Consider the following 19,468-nt stretch of genomic DNA (forward strand, 5'->3'; position numbering starts at 1 on the left):
GGGGAGCTTCAGTTTGCGGAGGTGGTGGGAGGTTTTGGCAGTGTGGTGGTGGCCAGGTGGAATGCAGCCATCCCCCCCCTCCACCCCGCGCTGCGCTGCTGCCGCCAACCACACAGCTCTAAGCACGGCTCCACAGTGGCAGCGGGAGGTTTTGGAGGCAGAGGCAGTCACCGTTAATTAAATCGCCAGTGATTTGACTCTGCGATTTTCGCCTTATGCGATGACCTCGGAACCTAACCCCTGCGTAAGTTGTGACACGACTGTACTATGAAAACTCCTACCAGGTCAGATGGACTTATGTTTACACATTTGATTTGTGCAGTCCAGCAAATTCAGACTGGAGCGTGTGGTGTATGTATAAATGCTTTTGTTAAAAAGGACAAATGGACCTTATTTTGAAATTATTTATAAATGTTCATGAACCTTACATGTACAGCTAAAAAAAATAAGGTGTTTGATTGGCAAGGTTGAGACGTTTTGGTTGGTTAGTCAACAAGATGTGAGCCCACTGACAGCCCCTTAGGCTAAGTACAGGCCTTCAGAAAGCCCGAGTCTGAATTGATTCAATTTTTTGCAGGCTAATTTAACCTGTGTAGATTGAACCGAGAAGCAAGTGAATAAACATTCACTTTTGATTCTGGAAATGCAGCCACATGCCTGAAGTGGCTTGGGCCAGAGGTCAGGGGGCGCTAGAGTGAGCCTTCCCTTCTCTTCTCTTCTGCAGTGGCTGGAAGGCTGGAGGGAAATTGAGCTGAGGTGGTGGGGGTGGGGCACGGCCAGGCCCTGGCAGGCCTGGGTATGATTGGGGAGGGGCTTAAACCCCCACCCTGGCCTGCAGGGACTCCATTCAGGGTGTGTCTGGATGAGGGAAGCAGCCCTTCCAAGGCTTCTTGGGGTGTGAGGGAGGGAAGGTGTGTGGCCAGACCCCAGCCCCTGGCTGGAACCAAAGGGTCAAGTAGCGAGAGCAGGGGCATGGCCAGACCCGGGCCCCAGGCCTGAGACAAAGCGGTGGGGGGGGAGTCAGAGAAGTGGGGCGGGCAGGGACCTCCAGAGGTCCTCTAGTGTCTAGTCCAGCCCCTGCCTAAGCCTTGGCCAGGCCCTTCCCCAGGGGGGGCTCCTTGGTGGCTTTTCCCCCAGCAGTACAGAGCCCCCTTGAGGGAAGATCTGGCCAAGGGTCAGGCAAGGACTGGACTAGACACTAGAGGACCTCTGGAGGTCCCTGTCAGCCCTGCTTTTCTGACACCCCCCCCTCCCCCCCCGGGGCAGGAATCTAGCCAAGCCCCTGCTCACTGCTTGAGTGGGGAGGGGAGAGAAGCCAGGCAGACCCTGGCTGGGGTCCTGCACTGGTGGGAGATGGGAGGGAGGATTAACCTCCCCCTTTCCCCTAAGGCTACTGACATGTAGCCATGCCCCCTTACTCCTGCTGCTTCAGCAGCAAGGGGGGCATTCCAGAGCAGGGTTTCCTACCCCCTTCTCAGCCAGCTGGAGAAGTGATAGTGCTCTGGGGAGAGGGGTGGGGCCAACCCTGCTCTGCTGGGAGCAGGTAGCCCAGCCCATGACTGCAAAGCATCCTGGGATGCTCAGGAACTGAGAGTTAATTTAAACCAGGAAGGAGTCTGGGACAGACATTTCATAAACCAGTTTGACCCAAATCAGTTAAGTCTGATACTACTACATTCATCCAGGTTTATCTTAAACCAGTTGTGGTCATTTTGAAAACAGTTTATGTGGTCTGAATTTCTGTTCTGTTACAGGTTTAAATTGGTTTCTGATCACTTAAACTGGTTTATGTGCAGCTTCTGTTTGGTTAGCAAGGTTGAAAGGTTTTTTTGGTTGGTTAGTCAACAAGATTTGAGCCCACGTACAAACCCCTTAATGTTAGTTCAGATCTTAAGAGCAGAGGAGTTAAAAGTTATGAATTTCCAAATTCCAGCCACCAGAGGGCACATTGCTCACACTCTGTCTTAGATGATGCTACAAAGGCCTGCTGATAAAATGTCTTTTTTTCAGAGGCAGTGTGGCCAGCATCAATTTGAGTCCTATGGACTCAAACACTGAACTTCAGTCAAGTAAGGGTGCTTAGAGGGATTAAGTCTTTTGCTGACAATGCTGACTTTGTGGAAGTTTTGCATTGTATGTATTCTAATAATTTAGTGGAAATTTCTTTCTGTATTATTGACATTACCTTCCTAGTCTCTGTTGTGTCCACTACTCTTTTATTTAGGTAACTTTAGCTTTCTTGGTACGTAGAATCATGTCATTATCAGAAGTCCTGAGATCATAGTTTTTGTAGTTCGACCTGAGCTATGGGTTGAAAGATGAGAATTGAAACAGGTATTGCCCCTTCCAAAACAAATCTATGGAAAATCAGGTTGAATTATGCCTGCTTTCAAACATAGTCCTATTGTCTAAAGGTAGGGTGTTGTTGTTGTGGCTTTTCTCCTTTTTAAGGAAAAAAGTGCTATTTCTCAGATTCCATCCAGGAAGAGCACACACCAACTGCTGAAACTTCCTTAGCCTGACGAAGGGTTTTTGAACTCGAAAGCTTGCTTAATAACTATTCTCCAACTATTTGGGTTGGTCTAATAAATGATATCAAATTCACCCAAGGAACCTTGTCTGCCTATTTCTCAGTAAACATTTAGCTTCTAAGGAACAGTCCATTTAAATCTTGGTAAATAGCATAAGACAAAAATTATATTCTAGACTATGTAGAAGAAGCCTATTTAGTCCAGCGCTTTCAAATTGGAATGTGCACAGACTGACATGTGAGAAATTTCAGAGAAATTTAAGTTTGTATGCTTATTTAAAATAATAATACCTAATGAGAACAAGTATATTGCCACCTTTGACTGCAAGATCAATCTGTTCCATAGACTATAAAAACCTGCCTGTTGCATAGATAACTTACCTTGTGGTAAATTGGTTTACTTTGCCTGCAGCTATACTTTTGTCATTGAAAAATGTGGCAGGAGATAGAAAGGACAACTAGAAGTCTTATTTTATACTCTGTAAGCATACCAAAAGCCATGAAGTAACTTTATATAATTTAAGATGTTAAGGTTTAACTTAAAAACAAACAAACAAAAAAACCCAAAAACCTGTATGGGTTTCATGAAAAAGTGGGATACCAAGTAGGAAGTTTGACTCTGTGTTTTGTGGGTCAGGATTTCACCCTATATGTGTTGTTGATAAAAAGGGGCCTCTAAACTAAGTCTTCTGAAAAGTACAGATTGACCGTAGCTATTAGATTTAATGGTTTTTCCTTATGGGGGTATTTAAACAGCAGTACTTGCCTATGTTAATTTGGCTATAATTAGTTGCCATATACTTAAAATGACTGACTGCTCAACGGTACTGCCAAAAAAAGGGGAATTTTACTGTTTGTGATACTAATGTTCTTGGAAATCTGTTTATCAAAAGAGTGGTTCTCATTGTGGAGAACATTATGGAGGCGATCTTATCTCCATCAACCTCAGACTGAAGGCAGTAGCAGTTCTGAGTAAGATAGCTAGAAAGAGCAGTTTCAGTTCACATGGCCAGTGCCTATTCTGATTGTAGTGTTGAGGGAGACAGAATAAGGGCTACCAATGTAGCTGCTTAGACTGCACCAAAATTTTGCAACCCAGTGTGGATGCAGAGCCTTAAGTGTATGAAGGTACTTCCATTCATATTGCTTATTTTGGTAGGCTTATCCCTTCTTGATGGCTTATTTGGACAGTTACTTTAGAGGGTGTTGCTGTTGTGGGGCAGAAGGGTAGCGGGCTGTCTTGCTCTGTTCCTTTCCCCTTGGTGGTCACAAAACAAATCAAAAACACTGTATAAAACAATTTGTAATCTAGGATAGGGTTATCAAAATGCTTTTGTGGTTCCTCTTAAGCCAACAATCTTTCACATTTTTTGTTATGCTGTAACTAAGTGAAGACTGGGAGATGTGGAGGATAGATGGTGCTAAAGAGCTGAAAACTTCCATCTCTTGTGCCAATAAGAAGCTTGAAGAGCAAGCTAGATCCAAACCTACTTTTAGCATGGATGCATCACTTAATAACTATTCTGCCAGCTAGTTAAACATCCTAAATGACTAAAACTATTTAAAACATATCCAAGTTCAAAATATAGGCAAAGACTACTTAAAAACGTGCTTGTAGTAAGGAATTACTAAGTTCCTTGCTTCCGATATCAAATATGTGTATTCTAGTTAACAGCTTGTGATCTTGAGTCTTGTAATTTGCCTTTGTGAAACTGATATATTTTATATTTAAGTTAGTCCCTAAAGATGAGCGTGTGCAAAAAGTGTTTCTTACTGGTATGCCAAAATGATAGTGCAGTCTACTAATGGTGAAAAAAGGTAACTGTGATGTTTATCAAGACCAACTTATTCAGGAAATGTGTGTGCATGTGTGCTTTCTGGTTTGGTTTGGTTTTTGCTTTTTTTGTGGAGGAGAGGGCTGAAAACAGGTGACTACCTATCTCCACATCCAAAATGTGTCCCTACTCAGAATCAATGTATTTCATTCCTTTTAAGCCAGGCCTGTCCAACTTTAGTGCATCCAGGGGTTGCAGATTACTTGGGTGACTCTTTTCTACCTCTCCCTAGTTTCCTAAGTTGTGCTGGAAGTTTGTAGAATGCCCCACAGCCCAGGCTATGCTAATGCTTTGCAGCCCCCCAGTTCTTTTCCTGATGCATGGCAGTGTGCCTACTGGAGCCCATGCGTCACACGTTAATGGCCTATGGGTCACCAGTTGGACAGCCTTTCTTTAAGTTTATCTCTTCTCGGGGAGCAGTAAAGAGGATTTTTTTTTTTTTTTTCAAACCCTGCAGGGCTGTGCTTCATGGTACTGGACTTACTTCAGTAAAGTTCTCTTCCCTACTGACTTATATTTGTACTTTAGACTCTCAGATTTCTTATTCTCACTTTATTAATTCTGATGTCTTAATCATCTGCATTAGGTTGCTCCCATTCATCTTGTGACCTTGCCAACAAATTAAAAAAAAAAGAAATATAAGAAGAGATTATGGTCACTTCAACAATTTTGCTAAGATCTACTTTTATTCAACTGTCTGTCTTGCTTGTCTTCATATTCTCAAAATGATCCAATTCAGAAATTGGTAAACCATACTTGCTTCATAGTGATATTGCTAGTGACCTTTGCAGGTATTGTATGTTCCTGAAATCTTGCAATTAAACTTTCTTGTGTTCCCATAATGAGAAACAATGGATTTACCGAGGCTAAGAAACCATGTCCTCACTTAGCTAAATTGGTGAGGTTCTGCAAATGGACACTTTCTGCAATCTAGGCAGACCTAACTTGGACAATTCTAATTTCTAGGTTAGGAACTTTTAATATTTGCATGGTTTTTGCTTGCAGTATTTTGGCACTTAGCATCAGTATGGGATTGCATAGTCTTTGGAGCTTCTCTGCAGTTTGAAAACTTTGTTTCAGGATTCAGTAGACATTAGAAGCTTCATATTTAACTTCAATTCCAATCTCTCAAGCTCCATGTGAAGGAGGGGTGGGGAATGAAAACTATGTTCTTGCTGCTGTGGTAATAGAGAAGGAAATGGCTTTTAATAAACTCTGATGTCTCAGTCTTTTGTGGCCTTTAAAGACTTTTTCCTAAAGACTCTTCAGAATTCTCCTTTTAACTAGGTTTTACTTTTGACTTCTCTCTGTATTTTGAGGGTAGGGTTTGTCTGTCGTGTCGTGTCGTTCCCCCCCCCCCAAGCATGTCCCATGTTTTTGTTTTTTAGTCTGTGAATTGAAAGCTGTTGCATTAAGCCTTGGTATGTGGAAATGTTCCCTTTTAACAGTAGCATATGTGACTAAAAACAATTTTAATAACACAAAAATCCCTGATTAAAAATAGTTATTTTAAAGTTTTCATGTTTTCATTCCTGCTTTTATGTTTTCATTTCCCACTACACATTGCTTGGCTAGATTTTTCTCACTGAAATTGAATATCTACTTCAATATCTGCTTTCGAAGGTGCAATGTTGAAAGGCCTTTGCTAAAAGAGGGCCTTCATGGATTTTGTTTTTCTCTTCTGCGTTATGAGAATTATCTAAACTTGCCAGATTTCTCTTTATATATGGATGGGTGAGTGGGTGGGAGGGTGTGTGTGTGTACAGATACAAGGTGCTTTTAGCTATCCCGGACGTTATTTATTAATGAAGTATGTAATGTAAATATTGTATCTCTGTTTTTGTAGTTTTTTATATAACTGTATTCAGTAGTTTCAGAGCAAAATAGTGTGTATCTTTATGCTTTGGATTTTTTATTGTATTTTGTAAATGCAGGATGTAGCCAATTTTTTTTTTAATACCATTTGATATACTCTTATACTTGAGCTATAGCTCTTTCAAAGTGAAGTCTTAACATTGAGTTTACTTTTCACTGACAAGTGATCTAAGTATGAGTACTTATTAATTTGAGTCCCAGTTTTATGTTGGATATAGCATTGCTAATCACAGGCTTCTTAATAGTTAAAATTTTGTTGACAGCTATGCAGATTTGGAAAGATTGATAAATGGGAAGTAGATGTCCCTGTGCTGCTACTAATACCCCTAAATTGACTTCATAGTTTCAGAAAAAGGTAGCTATATATGAATAATCGGACAAATTCAGACATATTGCAAATGACAGCTCACAAATGAGCTTGGTATAAGGAATGTGTGAAAATGTATTAAAACATGGTGAAAGACTATTGTTGCCAAGTTGTTGGTTTCTAAGGAAACGTATTTAAAAGAGGAATGTTCAGCATATGTTCCAACATTTTCTTACCGACCAAATAACTTTAGAGATGAGAATAATGCATCAAAACACAAAAGTCTATAGCATGAATGCTGCTGATTTAACATGCTAAAGCAGTATAACTACAGGCAGAGCTGTTAACAATGTCAATAGTTAAGTTTTCCTAATACTTTAATATTTGACTTTTTTGGGGTTACTTGTAACATTTCTAAACTTAAGATCGGGGGTAACTGTTATCCTTGCTGTTCTTTTTAAGCCGCAGCTAAAACAGTTCAACTGCCCAGAAGATGGCTGGGGGAAGATGTCATCTTGCACATTTTAAGAATTCATACCATCATTTTTGTCACAGTACTAATGCTTTTCTGTACTTTGGGTCATGGTTTTGGAATGCGTCATGAGTTGCTCTTGTCACATGTGGCTTTTTCTTGTCTCAAAAAAAATTCCTCTAATATTGGCAGAGTTCAGAGCCTCTGAAAATCTGTTTGCACTTGATAATGTAGAGTTTGGCAGCTAAATTCCTGAAAGCTTGTTTGTGTTGGGCATGCTCCATCTCAGGACTGAACAGACTTTCCATGCAACTGTTCCTTATGGCTCCAGGGGTTGCAGTAGTGTTAACATTTTTGTGGGTGACCGAGCTTGGGATCCGGGGAAGGGGTCGGCTGGGTTGTAGCCACAAACCCGGCACGTACAGATGGGTACTTGTGACCGCTGGAGTAGAATTAGGCACAAATGCGTACTGGTTCAAACAAAGATGGCTTTACTTACACTGCCGAGATGTACAGCGTAGGAAGAAAGTTACAGATTTCAAACTTCTGTTCCAATCAAACCAAGGAACTCTTATAAGACGAGATACCTTTAAACTCAAGCATGCAGGACACGGGGGTACGTTGGGGGTCGTCGATGGGGAGTCGTAGCGGGTGATCAGACTGCCAGGTTCCACTCCGAGACGAGCACGGAGTTCTCCAATCTGGGCGGAAATGACTCCAACCCTTTATACGGCTAGCGAGCCAATTGCCAGCCACCACATAGGAATAATTTGAAACCGGCCAATCAGAGTATGCACATTTGCATATGAGCGGTGGGAACTTTTCCACGCCGGGGCTCTCCACCGTGCCGAGAATTCCCGTCTCACCGTGCCTTGTGCTAGAAAGTTCCACTGTACCGAGGCACTCAACTAATCAGTTCTGACAATTTTAAAGCATGGATGAACAGATGCTTAGGATATGGACACACACAACTGAACAGTTGCCTAATGTCACTGATGGATTGGGTTCTATCATGGGATTGGTGTTTATGGGTCAGAGGTGTCTATGCGTACAGCACAATTGCTTTCTGGGGAGAATAGTTATAGGCATTGAAGTGCTGTGTTTCTGACACCAAGGCATGAGTGTGAGCACCCAGCCCAAAATACTTCACAGTGGGCAAGTGGCAAAGGGAGAGTACTTGCACCTACTTGTATTGGAGTCCCATCAGGTAGTTGACCTGCGGCTGGGAGCATTTTTACTTTTTCTTTTTCTCTTCTCTTCAGAATGAGTTCTGTAAAGTTTCAGTAGCCTAGACTTGATCAAACTCTGCAGTGACTTGGCAGTCTCGGGGGTCTGGGATTGTGGGGAAGCAAGGTGTGGTATCCTCCACTCCCACTGGAGTCCTGGGACTTGCACAACAGGTCTAGGAAAGGCAGTGTGCTCCAGCGTGGGGCTTCCCCTAGTGTTGCATGTGTGGTAGCTGTATGTGCACCAGACAGAGCCCCTGCAGTAGGCAGGCAGGGAAGGCCGCGCTCCTTGCCCCCACACACACGGTGCGCTATCAGGTGCTAGTGTCCACATGGGCACGAGCGCCCCCAGCACCCCTGCCTGCTGCTGCCTGCAGTGGGGGCTAGGTGCCATAAGTAGGAGTGTGTGTGGGGGGGATCCTCACAACCCCACACCCCACCATGCATGCACACTCACACACCATATACAAGAGTGTGCAGTCCCTCTGTATATAGTATGTAAACACAAATTGTGACCAATATTTTTAAATAAAAATTTAAAACACATTCACAGTATAACCTCATGAATCCAAAATTATTGCAAGTCTGGCACTCTTTAAAACTAGACTCCATTGGGGAGTAGTGGTGGCTGGTCTCAGAGCGGTAGAGGGGGAAGCTTGCTCCACGTGCAGCCACTGATCTGGGACTGGACACCACTACCCCTGTTTCGGGTCTGGCCGCCACTCCATTTTAAAAAAATCCAGTATTTTCACATTTTCTAGCAGGTCCTCCGTCCCAAGCATGCTGGATTTATGAGGTTATACTGTAGTAGGTGTTTGACTATTAGTATATGGTTTTGGTTTTGGTTTTTTTGGTTCCAAAATGGCAACCCCCACCCTAAAAGAAGTATTTTCTGGGGGCAAGGGGAAGGACTTATGGTGGCAAAGGTTAGAGGGTGGGACTTCTGGTCCCAATATGGCAACCAGGGGTGGGGCACCTGTCAAGGGGTAGGGCTGCCCATGCGGCCCTTGGCAGCTCACCAAACTTGTTTAAGCGGTCCTCCAACTGAAATAATTGCCCACCCTTGCTGTAAAGTATTTGAACTAATGCTACCATTAGCACTCACCTGAGGTACACCTTCAAGCTAACAATGATATTTAAAAAAAAAAAAACAAAACCCCAAAAACCAAAAATGGACATTATGGTTGTGATGTATGAAACTGTCAGAGGTCACAAATGCCAGTTTTTCTGGTCTGGTATCAGTGTCTATTTTCATTACACAGTTGCCTCTTCAATTCAGTGCATAAGCAAATGGCAGTCGGTGGAGTAGCTTTTTGTTGTTGTTGTTGTGGTTGTGCAGTTAAAGTCTGTGTTGTAATATGGTAGTGCTCAGACTTCTTAGGTTGGTAGGTCCAATGGTCAGTGCCCAGTCTCCTGCCCTTCCTTCCCCCCCCCCCCCAAAGGGCCAGATCTGCACATGGACCCAATCCAGCATCTAAGGTGGGTCCTGTGGAGCCCCATCTGGTCATGCAGAGGGGATGGGGGGAGGGAGCAGCCTGGTGTGATCCATCCCCATTGGGGAAGGGGGCCTGGCCCAGCAGTGCGGGGTGAGGGGGCAGAGCTTGGCCTTGTGGAAGGAAGGAAGCATGCCTTGATGCTAATTTGGTCAGGAGGAGGGAAAGGGAAGTGGTTTGGCCCCAGGGGGGAGGGGTGGAGAGAAGGGGGCACAGACCCAACCCAACCCGGCTATGTGGAGAGAGAGAGGGGCTTGGCCTGGCTCTGATGTGCCCATGTAGAGGGAGAGTCATGTCCTCTCTGACCTACTCCTTGGGGCTTGGGATTTTGGCAGCAGGGAGGGGTGGCAGTATTGACTGCCACTGTTCCACCCACTGCCAAACTTTCTGACCCATGACTCTGAAGGCTGCATTTGGCTCCCGGGCCAGAAATTGAATACTCTTGTAATATGTTGTGAAAGGGGGTGCTTTCCAGCCTGAAAAACAGAGCTCTTTTAATCTATCACTGTAAAGGTTATGTTTTTATTTGGAGGCCCTAAGGCTCTTTACAGCTGTGGGGGAGAGGGGTTGGTGGAGTGGTGGGGGAGATGAAAACAAATTCCATTATCCACCATTTTCTAGATTTTTGCAGAATTTTCTCTCCTGCTCGTCCTGGATGGACTGAGAGGCCTGGACTCCATGAGAGTTGTGGCTATCTCATCTTTAGGCCCTACTTATCACATGGGAAAAGTCTCCTCTTTCAGAGCTGTGCTTTCATTCAGATGCATCATCAGAAAGTGTTCTACAAACCTTTTTCTGTAATGAAATTCCACTCTTTTCTGATAAATATATCAGCTAGGTAACTGCGGCTCTGATCCATCCTTGTTCAAGAGGAGCACAGTAGGAAACACTTTTCTTAAGATGGAGCTGCACAATTCTTATCTTTCTTTAGGCTAGGCTTCAGGTTGCGGTTCTCCATTGTATTGTGTACAGTTATCTCAGCAGGACTGACTTGTGTTTAGTATCTGCAGTGTTTTGTTCTGGCTGCAACAGCATGGTAACTCACAAGCAAACAGCCTCCTTAAAGCAAAGTATTTAGAACAAATGTAATTCAGAGAAAATAATTTTGAAGAAAGCAAGTTAGCCAAGCCTTGGCTCTTTAGGTGTCTAACCTTGCATGAAACATGAGAGTCTGACTTACAGGTTCCTTTGTAACATCTCCCTGGATATCCCCAGGCTACATATAAGCCCCTGTTATCCCTTCACAAATGGCTTTCAACGATTTACCGTATTTTCCTTGCATACAACATGTCCTGAATATATCACAAGCCCTAGTTTTGGACAGCCCCAAAAAGGAAAAAAAAATCATGATGCTACCACCCCTCTCCTCCAAATTTCTGAGCCAATATGGGAAGTGCTTTTCCTGGCATATAATGCACACCTCAATTATCCCCAGCTTGTTTTGGTGAAAAAGGTGTGGATTATACTCAAGAAACTACAGTAACTTCCTTTTGATCACCAAAAGGATCAGAACCAAGGCTTTTACATGCACTGGGGGCAGGTTATAGGATTCTTCAGGATTATTGTTTTTTGGTCTTGGTTTTTTTCATTATCTTTTAATGCTTTCCCAGATGAGACTGCTTTGTCTTGCTTTCCTGTACAATCCCCAGTGAATTCAAGCATTATAGGCATGTAAGAAATTCCAATACTCCCAGTGTAAATTAGGCCAAATATTCAGATGAGAAATTTTAACAGCCTACCACAGTTATACATTGTTACCTGATTAATACAGGGTCCTTAACTTTTATTAAGGAGCAATATACAGAATGCCACACCTGTCTCATTGTGTGCTTATACAACTCCCAGTGAAAAACCTCCACTATCTGTAAGACCTTATAGTCGGTGAAATATTGAATGGTCAATATTTCACAGAATTAAATGGTTAATCATATAAACCAATCCTGGTGACTTGAAGAAGGTCTTGCATTGGAAAGCTTGTCTAACTCTATTCCAGCTATGCAGTTGGTCCAACAAAATAGATCACCCTAAGAAATGGTTGCCTCAAAACAAAACAAAAAAATCCTTGTGCATTCATAAAAATTTCCTAATTTTTTTGACCAAGTGTGTACACGTGTGTGTGGGAGGAGGGGAGGGTGGGTGGCTGTCTCGTTTCTTGCTAAATTACCAAAAATGCTTGTAGTCCAGAGCCTGTAAATATTTGGCAAGCTGAAATCACCATTGAGTCAATAAAGCTGTTCATATATGGCCTTTAATTTATTTCCATAGCAAAAACTGCATGCCTCTCACTCCTGTGGAAAGTAGTTGTACTTTTTTGTGTCTGCTTTCCAAAAATACTTGTGCTTAATCTGATGACGTACTAACGCCTTTATAAATGTTGGAAATGACCCCTTTGATTAACAACAGTCATTCAAGCTTTTAGGTGCCTTACCTCCCCTTGCCGCCAGAAGTACCCCTTTTGTGGAGGAGGGTTGCCATCTTGGAACCAGGGGAAAAAAAAAACAAATCGTATACTAAAAGTCAAACACATACTATACATATTTTAATTTTATTACGAAAAATGTTATGATTTGTGTTTACATACAATATATTAAGATGATTGCATAGTAACTCAAAAATAGTCATGCTCTTGTATATTGTGTATGGGGTGTGGTTGGGGGTAGGGGTGTGGAGGGGTTGAAGAGGTGGGGGGTATAAGGTATATTGTAGTGTATATGGGGGTTGTGGGGGCAGGGTGTGGGTGTGTGGGACTTGGGGGGGTGGGAACACCCCCACACACTTCCCTCTTCTTCCCCCCCCCCCCCCATGGCACCCAATCTCTGCTGGTGGTGATAGCAGGAATGGGCTGTGATCACTGGGGCATTCGTGGCCTGTTCAGGTGCTACTGCCTGGCAGCACGCAACTTTAGCCAACGCTGCATGTGGCAGCAAGGAGCGCAGCTGTCTGGCCTACCTGTCACGCGGGGTTGCCTGTGGTGCATGTGCAGCCCTGGCACTTGTACGCAACCAGGGGAAGCCCCGTGCAACAGAGCCTGCTGCTTTTCCCCAGTCCCTGCCATGCAAGTCCCAGGACTCTGCCTTCTGTTTCTCAGTGGAGTCCTGAGACCTGAATGGGAGGGAGCAGTAAAGGCAGCTGGCTCCATGGCACAGGGCTTCTTCCAGTGGTGTATGACTGCTGGGACCTGCACATGTGCTGTGGGGAGCCCTGCACAGTAGAGGTAGGTTCGGCAGGCTGTGCTCTTTGCTGTCATGTGCAGCGCTGGCTGGAGTCGCATGCTGCTGTGGCAGCGCTTGTGTGGGCTGTGAGTATTCTGAGTGCCTGCTGCCTGTGCTGCTGCCACCGGCAGCAGAGACTGTGCACCATGGGAGGGAAGTTTTTTTTTCAGGGGGGAGTCCCCACACCCCTCCAACCTTCCCACCCAAGGCCTGTACTCCCATTAACCCCCTAGGCACAGGCTCCACACTCCTGCCCCACTACAGCTCTCCCTCCCCCTGCTGCTTCTCTGTCTGCTGTTCAGTGTGAGCACTACAGCAGGGAGACGAGGAGGAGCCGTGGGACGCCAGCAGTCATAGCAGCAGCCCCACCCAGGAGCTGTGTGCTGGCTGGGCCCAGCCCTTCTGCACACGGGAGTGAGAGTGGGGCATGTGGGCTGGGTGGGGTACAGTTAGTTGGTGGGCACCCGCAAGCCTGATTAAGTTGCCTGGCAGGCCATATCTGGCCCACGGGCCATATTTTGCCTGCCCCAGCCTACTCCATGCTCTTATGTTCCTAGGCACTGCCCAGTGCTAATGTTGATTGGGCTGCAAGCCACTTGGTGAACTGGAATAGTACCTAGTTCTTTTAATTGTGGACACGCAGCACACAATTTTTCCAATCAAAAGCAAGAACTAGCAGCCTACCCGGGCAGCACTGCCACTGTGGAAGGGAAGGACCAGGGCCCCCCTGCAGCTCAGACACTACCAGCAGTTTGGCCCCAGGCAGGTTCTGCCAGGGCAAGAGGGGGAAAGATCTGGTCCCTTGCAGCTTTCCCCTCAGCCCCTGGAGCTTCTGGCACCCTGTGCACTGTCCTTGGTGCCTGGGACTGCCTGGGGATGGGCTGCCTTGACCCTGGGGCAGTGCAGGAAGGCAGCAGGAGGGCTGTTGGGTGTGCTAGCCGCTGAAGAAGGCGGTGGGGACAGTGCACCGGGCACTGGAAGCCCACCAAGCCTGAGCTTCCAGAAGCCTGCCCGGGCTGTCCACCACCACCTGCTCCCTGCCAGCTGTTGGGGGAGTGGGGGGGCGTGATGACTCCCTCGCCCCCTCTGTCCATAATGCTCTGTGCCCTTGCCAACCAGTCAGCAGTGGCGTGCACACTCTTGGCAGCGCGTGCACCGTTGGCTTGGAGCATTACAGATGGGCAGTCTAAGGCTTTTATTATATTAGAATTCCTCAAATCTGTTCTGCACTCTCCTTTCACCCTCCTTAGGCTTTTAAGACCTGTTTAAAGCTTCTAGGCAGTCTCTCTCACCTTCCTTTATTTCCAGAGTGTTTTTCTGGAAAAAAAGATTTTCTGCAGTCACTTATACTTCTAGTGTATGTATCTGCATTGCTTCTGTTGTCTTTGCCTGTGCTACTTGTGTTACAAGTGAAGTAACAGGCAAGTGGGGAATAGGATTTCATTGGGAAGGACAGCATATACAGTGAACAAATAAATTAATTGAGGGGTGTAGGTTATAGCCATGTTGGTCTAAGGACATAGGCAGACAAGGTTCTTGGGGTAAATCTGTTATCTTTTATTAGACCAACTCAAATAGTTGAAAAAATTGGAAGCTTGCTAAGAAGAATTTTTCCAACTATTTGAGTTGGTCTAAAGTATCAGATTTACCTAACGAACCTTGTCTGCCTAAATTAATTGATGCACTACTTAAAGGTGCAAGATGAAATGAACCAATATGTAATCATGTTTGCCCATTATCTTTGAGAAGAATCAAAATTCAAACACATGCAATAGTGGAGGCTTTAAACAGAGCCATGTTGCGTCTCATTTTTCCACAATGAGTTCTCTCTGTACTTGGCTCTTGAAAGACGAACAAGGAAAAGCCCTCTGAGGAATCCCCAAAGTACTTGATTGTTTCTTCATAGCATGGGAATAATCTGGCATTTCTTCTAACACTTTTAAAATCAACATTTAAAAAATATATATTTACTAATCAAGTGGGCAGCAAGCTGATTCCACACCTTGCATTTCATTCAAAATTTGGCATTTTGTAAAGCAGCACGTGTAGTGCTTTACAATCACTTTGCTTAAGAAACAGTTGTCTTTCAAAAACCTCTAATTGTCATGGGTTTCAGTGGGAAAAAATCTCAGTGCAGTTATGTAATCTTTCTATTTAGATCTTGAAATGTTTAATATATACTTCACTCTTACTGGTATGAAACACAAACCTCTTTTTATAGAAATACCACTTTAAATCTATAGTTGAACAGCTTTTGCTACAAGATCACATTTTAATCTTTCCTATTCCAAGACCAGATTCTTTTACTTTCAAACTTGCATGGCTTGTTTAAAGTTTAGATGAGAATATTTGAGTTTCACTTTATTGCCTGTTCATTAATCAGAGGTCAACTTTTTAAAGTAGTGTTTAACTTGAGGCTCAATTGATTTGTCATAGACTTACTCTATTTTTGTTTTCAAGACCCTTGTAGCTTTTGAAAGTGAAACAGGGATTTTTGGATAATTAAAATAATGTAGGCTCAGAACAAATACAAGGAAATTAGAAGTTTCTCTCCTGCAAAACATCCATGTTACCAGCAAGGTACAAATTACATGGGTATAATGGGCTTGATTATGGCATTGATTCTCTGGTGAGAAGTTCTTATGCTGCACCTGCCTAATGTTAATATTCTTATTGATTAGAAGGGAAGAGGACAAAGCTTTAAACAAGGCTATAGATGTGTTCCACTTGAAACACCCCAGAACACTGGATTGTAGAATGAAACTAAGTTTGTTACCATCAAATAATTTTATTCCTTTTGTATTTTGCTGTTTATATTTTGACCGCAATAATAAATGTTGATACAAATTAAATTATGAATCGGCCTTATTCAAGCAAAAAAAACAAAACAAGTGTTGGTTCTGGTAACAACAACCTTTAAAATTGAGAGGGTTAGTTAGCTCTGTTTAGTCTGAAGTTGAGCAGAATTAGTTTTGTTTGAAAATATGGGGCTAGGAAGAAAGGCATGCTGCCTCTGGTGCCTGAATTTATGAAATAAATAAACAATTAAATTGGATTCAACTTTTAAGTAGCAAGACTAATAAAGTAAAAGCTAATGTGTAGGTTGTATGGTGCTGGAAGAATTAACTTTTTCCTTTGGACTATAGAATAGAGTTCATGCTTTCAAACTTGTGCTTGTGCAAAGAGGCAAGAGTGGTGCACAAGCATGTGTTAAAGCACTCTGAACTCTCTAGGTGTCTAATATCCTTCCATTTTTGAAATATTCACAAATCAAAATGAAGATGATGGTGGCTGTGTCAAGGGAACTTAACCAAAGCTTGGAGACTGGCATGTCATTTTGCTTATTTTTTTTTTTAGTGAAAGTTAGTTGCAAGCTTTAAAAATAAAAACCTAAATTTGTCTCATAGACTGCTGGTTAACAAACTATCCCAGACAAAGTGATTCTTTAGCACTAAGCCTGTCTCTGTCTGAGCTGCTCTGCTTCACTCTGGGTACGTAGTACCAAACCGGTTATCAAAGTGACAAGAACCTTAATAGCAGGTGGCCTCACTTTTTTATGTAGGTAAAAGTTGGTGTTTGGAACTGAACCTTAGAGATTGTGACAGTGGAGGCGCTCCCCTCCTTTTCCCTTCCACAACCATTTAAAATGCTTCTAGATTTTTTTGCATATGCCTGTGGAAGAAAACATGACTAACCGCCCTCAAATGTTTTGGTCCAGGTGTAAAAGAGAGTGGAAACCTAAAAAGATGATTTAGGTCAAGATACAGCTATTGACTAAAGCAATTCTTGAGTAGAAAGAACCGTTTAGTTTGAATTGTGTAACCTGAAGGAAGAGTAGAAAGGTCTATAGGTAATCACACCAGGGATGAACTTGATCTCGTGCTTACAAATAGAAAGTAAAGACAATGGAGAATGGGCTTAGGATAACTACAAAAGCAGCCAAGAATTTCCTGAAAGGAGTTCAGTAACATAACTCTCAAATCCTTTTATAACTAATTTTTCTAGATAAACAGCTTGTACAGTACTTGTGATGCTTCTCAAACACTTGCTCTGTTTATAATTTCACATTATTACAACACTAAATGTTTACACAGGCTATAAATCTTCCCCAAAAGAGGACTAATACATATTTATCCCATTAGCAACAAAAAATACATGTAACAAGCAACATATAGACCCTTTTTAGATGCTATTTCTTTTCTGTGTCAAATACTACAGCTTGTCAGATGATGCTTAACCTTTTTTGCATCATTGGCTTCTCTGATTTTATATATAGAGGCTTTTTTTCTTTTAGGTTGTTCAGGGAACTACACATCTCTCATCTCAATACATAGTGAACTTTTTCCTTAGTCTTCAGTCTGAACTACTTCAACCATGGTAAATCTGTGAATTTTTGCAATGGCTATGATTAAACAAATTCTCTCTCTTCTACAGTCCTACTTTGTCACGGATTACGATCCAACAATTGAAGATTCATACACCAAACAATGTGTGATAGATGAGAGGGCAGCAAGGTTGGATAGTAAGTAAAAAAGCATAACTTATAAATATTTAAGAGTTTAGCTGGTAGTGTCTTAAAAATAAGAGGGTGGAATGGTCAGATTTGTACACTATGTATTTATTTTGTGTGTTGATTTACAGCAGTGACTGGCTGCTTTCCTGATTGTATGCTAGAAGTTTATGAATATGCAGTTAATTGACTGTCACAGCTGCCTCGCTCAGCTCTTCCTGAGCAGTGGCTAAAGGCTGAGGGGGCAGACTGGGCTGAGCCCCACTCCTCCAGCCTGCGGTGGGAATCGGCAGGGCTCTGGTATCTGCATGGGGTGAGCTGGGATGGCCACCCTCATGCTCTGCCACTGTGGCCATTGCCAAGGCCTGAGCTGCCCATGGTGGCCCAGGTGGCTGGTGGTGGCAGGGGGAGGTGCTGTGTGGCCATGCAGCATGTGCTGATGGAGCCTCAGGGGCACAGGGTCCAGCCTCTATGTGAAGGATGGAGCCTGGCTGTGGGCCTCCATACTGTCCCACCCCACCCTGGTTCACCATCATGGTTCTTGGGAGACGCGGGATTGGGAGGGGAACAGAGGCATGTGTTGAGGGCGGGGCGCCCACTTGCCCTGAATTGCCTTCAAAATTAATATGGTCACCATATTTATGGATAGGGGCCTATTCAAGTCACAGTTATGCAGATTTTGTGGGAATCACAAAATCGGGTCATCTCTGAGCTCTACAGGGGGGAAAAACCATTACTAGAAATAAAATGTTGGCTTCCCAGAGGGAGCCAGCAGTTCTTCCAGCCATGCAGCCCAGCACGAAATGGGCTGCCGGCATGAAAGCAAGCAGACAAGATGACTGCTGTCCCCACCCCTTTCTGCTGATTGTCTGAGATGGCTTTCTGTTGTGCAGCCCCCCATCAATCATCAGCAAGGGGTGGGGCCATATGACAGCCCTCCACCAATCAGCAGAGGGGGTGGGGCCACCAGGGCCCTTTGGCCGATCAGAGGTCGGGGGGGGGGGGGCTGTCATGATAAGCCCACAAACATGGCACCTGACCCTGTGATCTGCTTGCGAAATTGGCCTGCTGCTGCCTTGAATTGGGTAGACCCTTATTTATAGGTAGTGGAGTCCATTTAAGTGAAGTCATGTACTGGTTGCTTGCCACCTATGCAGGGTATAAATGTTGCCTTCCAAATGTTCTACCTAGGGCTAGAAATATATATTGCTGAATAAAACAGATCAGTGTGGCACAGCTGAGCCACTTCCTTGGGTGAAGCATACATTGTCCTTTGTCCCACTCTTAATGGTGCAGGCCAAGGGGTGATGTAATCTCCTTGTTTTCCCCACTCAGCCAGACCTGTCCCTAGCGATCACAGGGGACAGGTGTGACTGAGCAGGGAAACTGGGGCTTTTCTCTACCCAGCCACACCCAGGTTGTGGGTCTGCCTGGACAGGAAAAGTCCCACTCTCCCTGCTCAGCCAGACTTGTGTCCTGGGTCTGGCTGATTAGGGAATCCCAAAATTTCCTGCTTATGGAGAGGTATCCAGAAACTCCCTGGTGTGTGCTTCTAAGGGGGGGGCAAAGTGGCAAGTGTTCTGGGGGCTTGAGGGCCCCTCAAACCTCCAGAGTCCTTGCCAGCATGGCAGGAGAGTGCAAGCAGCTCAGGCAGCTTGTACTCTTCTCCTGAAGAACTAATGGATGTCCACCAGAATAAAGCAGCAGAATCTGTTACCACCTCTTGTTATGCCACTGATTTTTCTTTTATCTGGCGTAATAAAGAGTACTGATGTGTTTGCTCAGCATTTGTGCCGCCATAAACTTTTATGGTGGCATAAATGAGATGTCAGGCGATGCCTGATTCCACCCTTAGTTCCCTGTTAGAAATCTATTTGAAAAGATTCCTCCAGGTACGCTTGCCTGCTATAAACTAATCAGTGATAGAGTAGGCCTTCTGTTGCTCCTTGTCTTTAGATCCGATTTTATGCAGCCTCTTCTTACTGGGTCTGTGCCTTAAAGTTGAAGC

The 19,468-nt window shown here is 44.0% G+C and overlaps 1 protein-coding gene across 1 annotated transcript in view; it reads left to right on the top strand.

Annotated features, from left to right (window-relative positions):
• RRAS2 (RAS related 2) overlaps window positions 1–19,468 on the top strand; it is a 79,999-nt gene that overhangs the window by 39,134 nt on the left and 21,397 nt on the right. Inside the window, exon 2 of the mRNA XM_006270586.4 lies at window positions 17,385–17,472. Coding sequence (XP_006270648.2) covers window positions 17,385–17,472 — 88 coding nt within the window. The remainder of the gene's footprint in view (window positions 1–17,384; window positions 17,473–19,468) is intronic.

The sequence above is a fragment of the Alligator mississippiensis genome, chromosome 2, assembly GCF_030867095.1.
Source record: "Alligator mississippiensis isolate rAllMis1 chromosome 2, rAllMis1, whole genome shotgun sequence".
NCBI classification, from domain to species: Eukaryota; Metazoa; Chordata; order Crocodylia; family Alligatoridae; genus Alligator; species Alligator mississippiensis.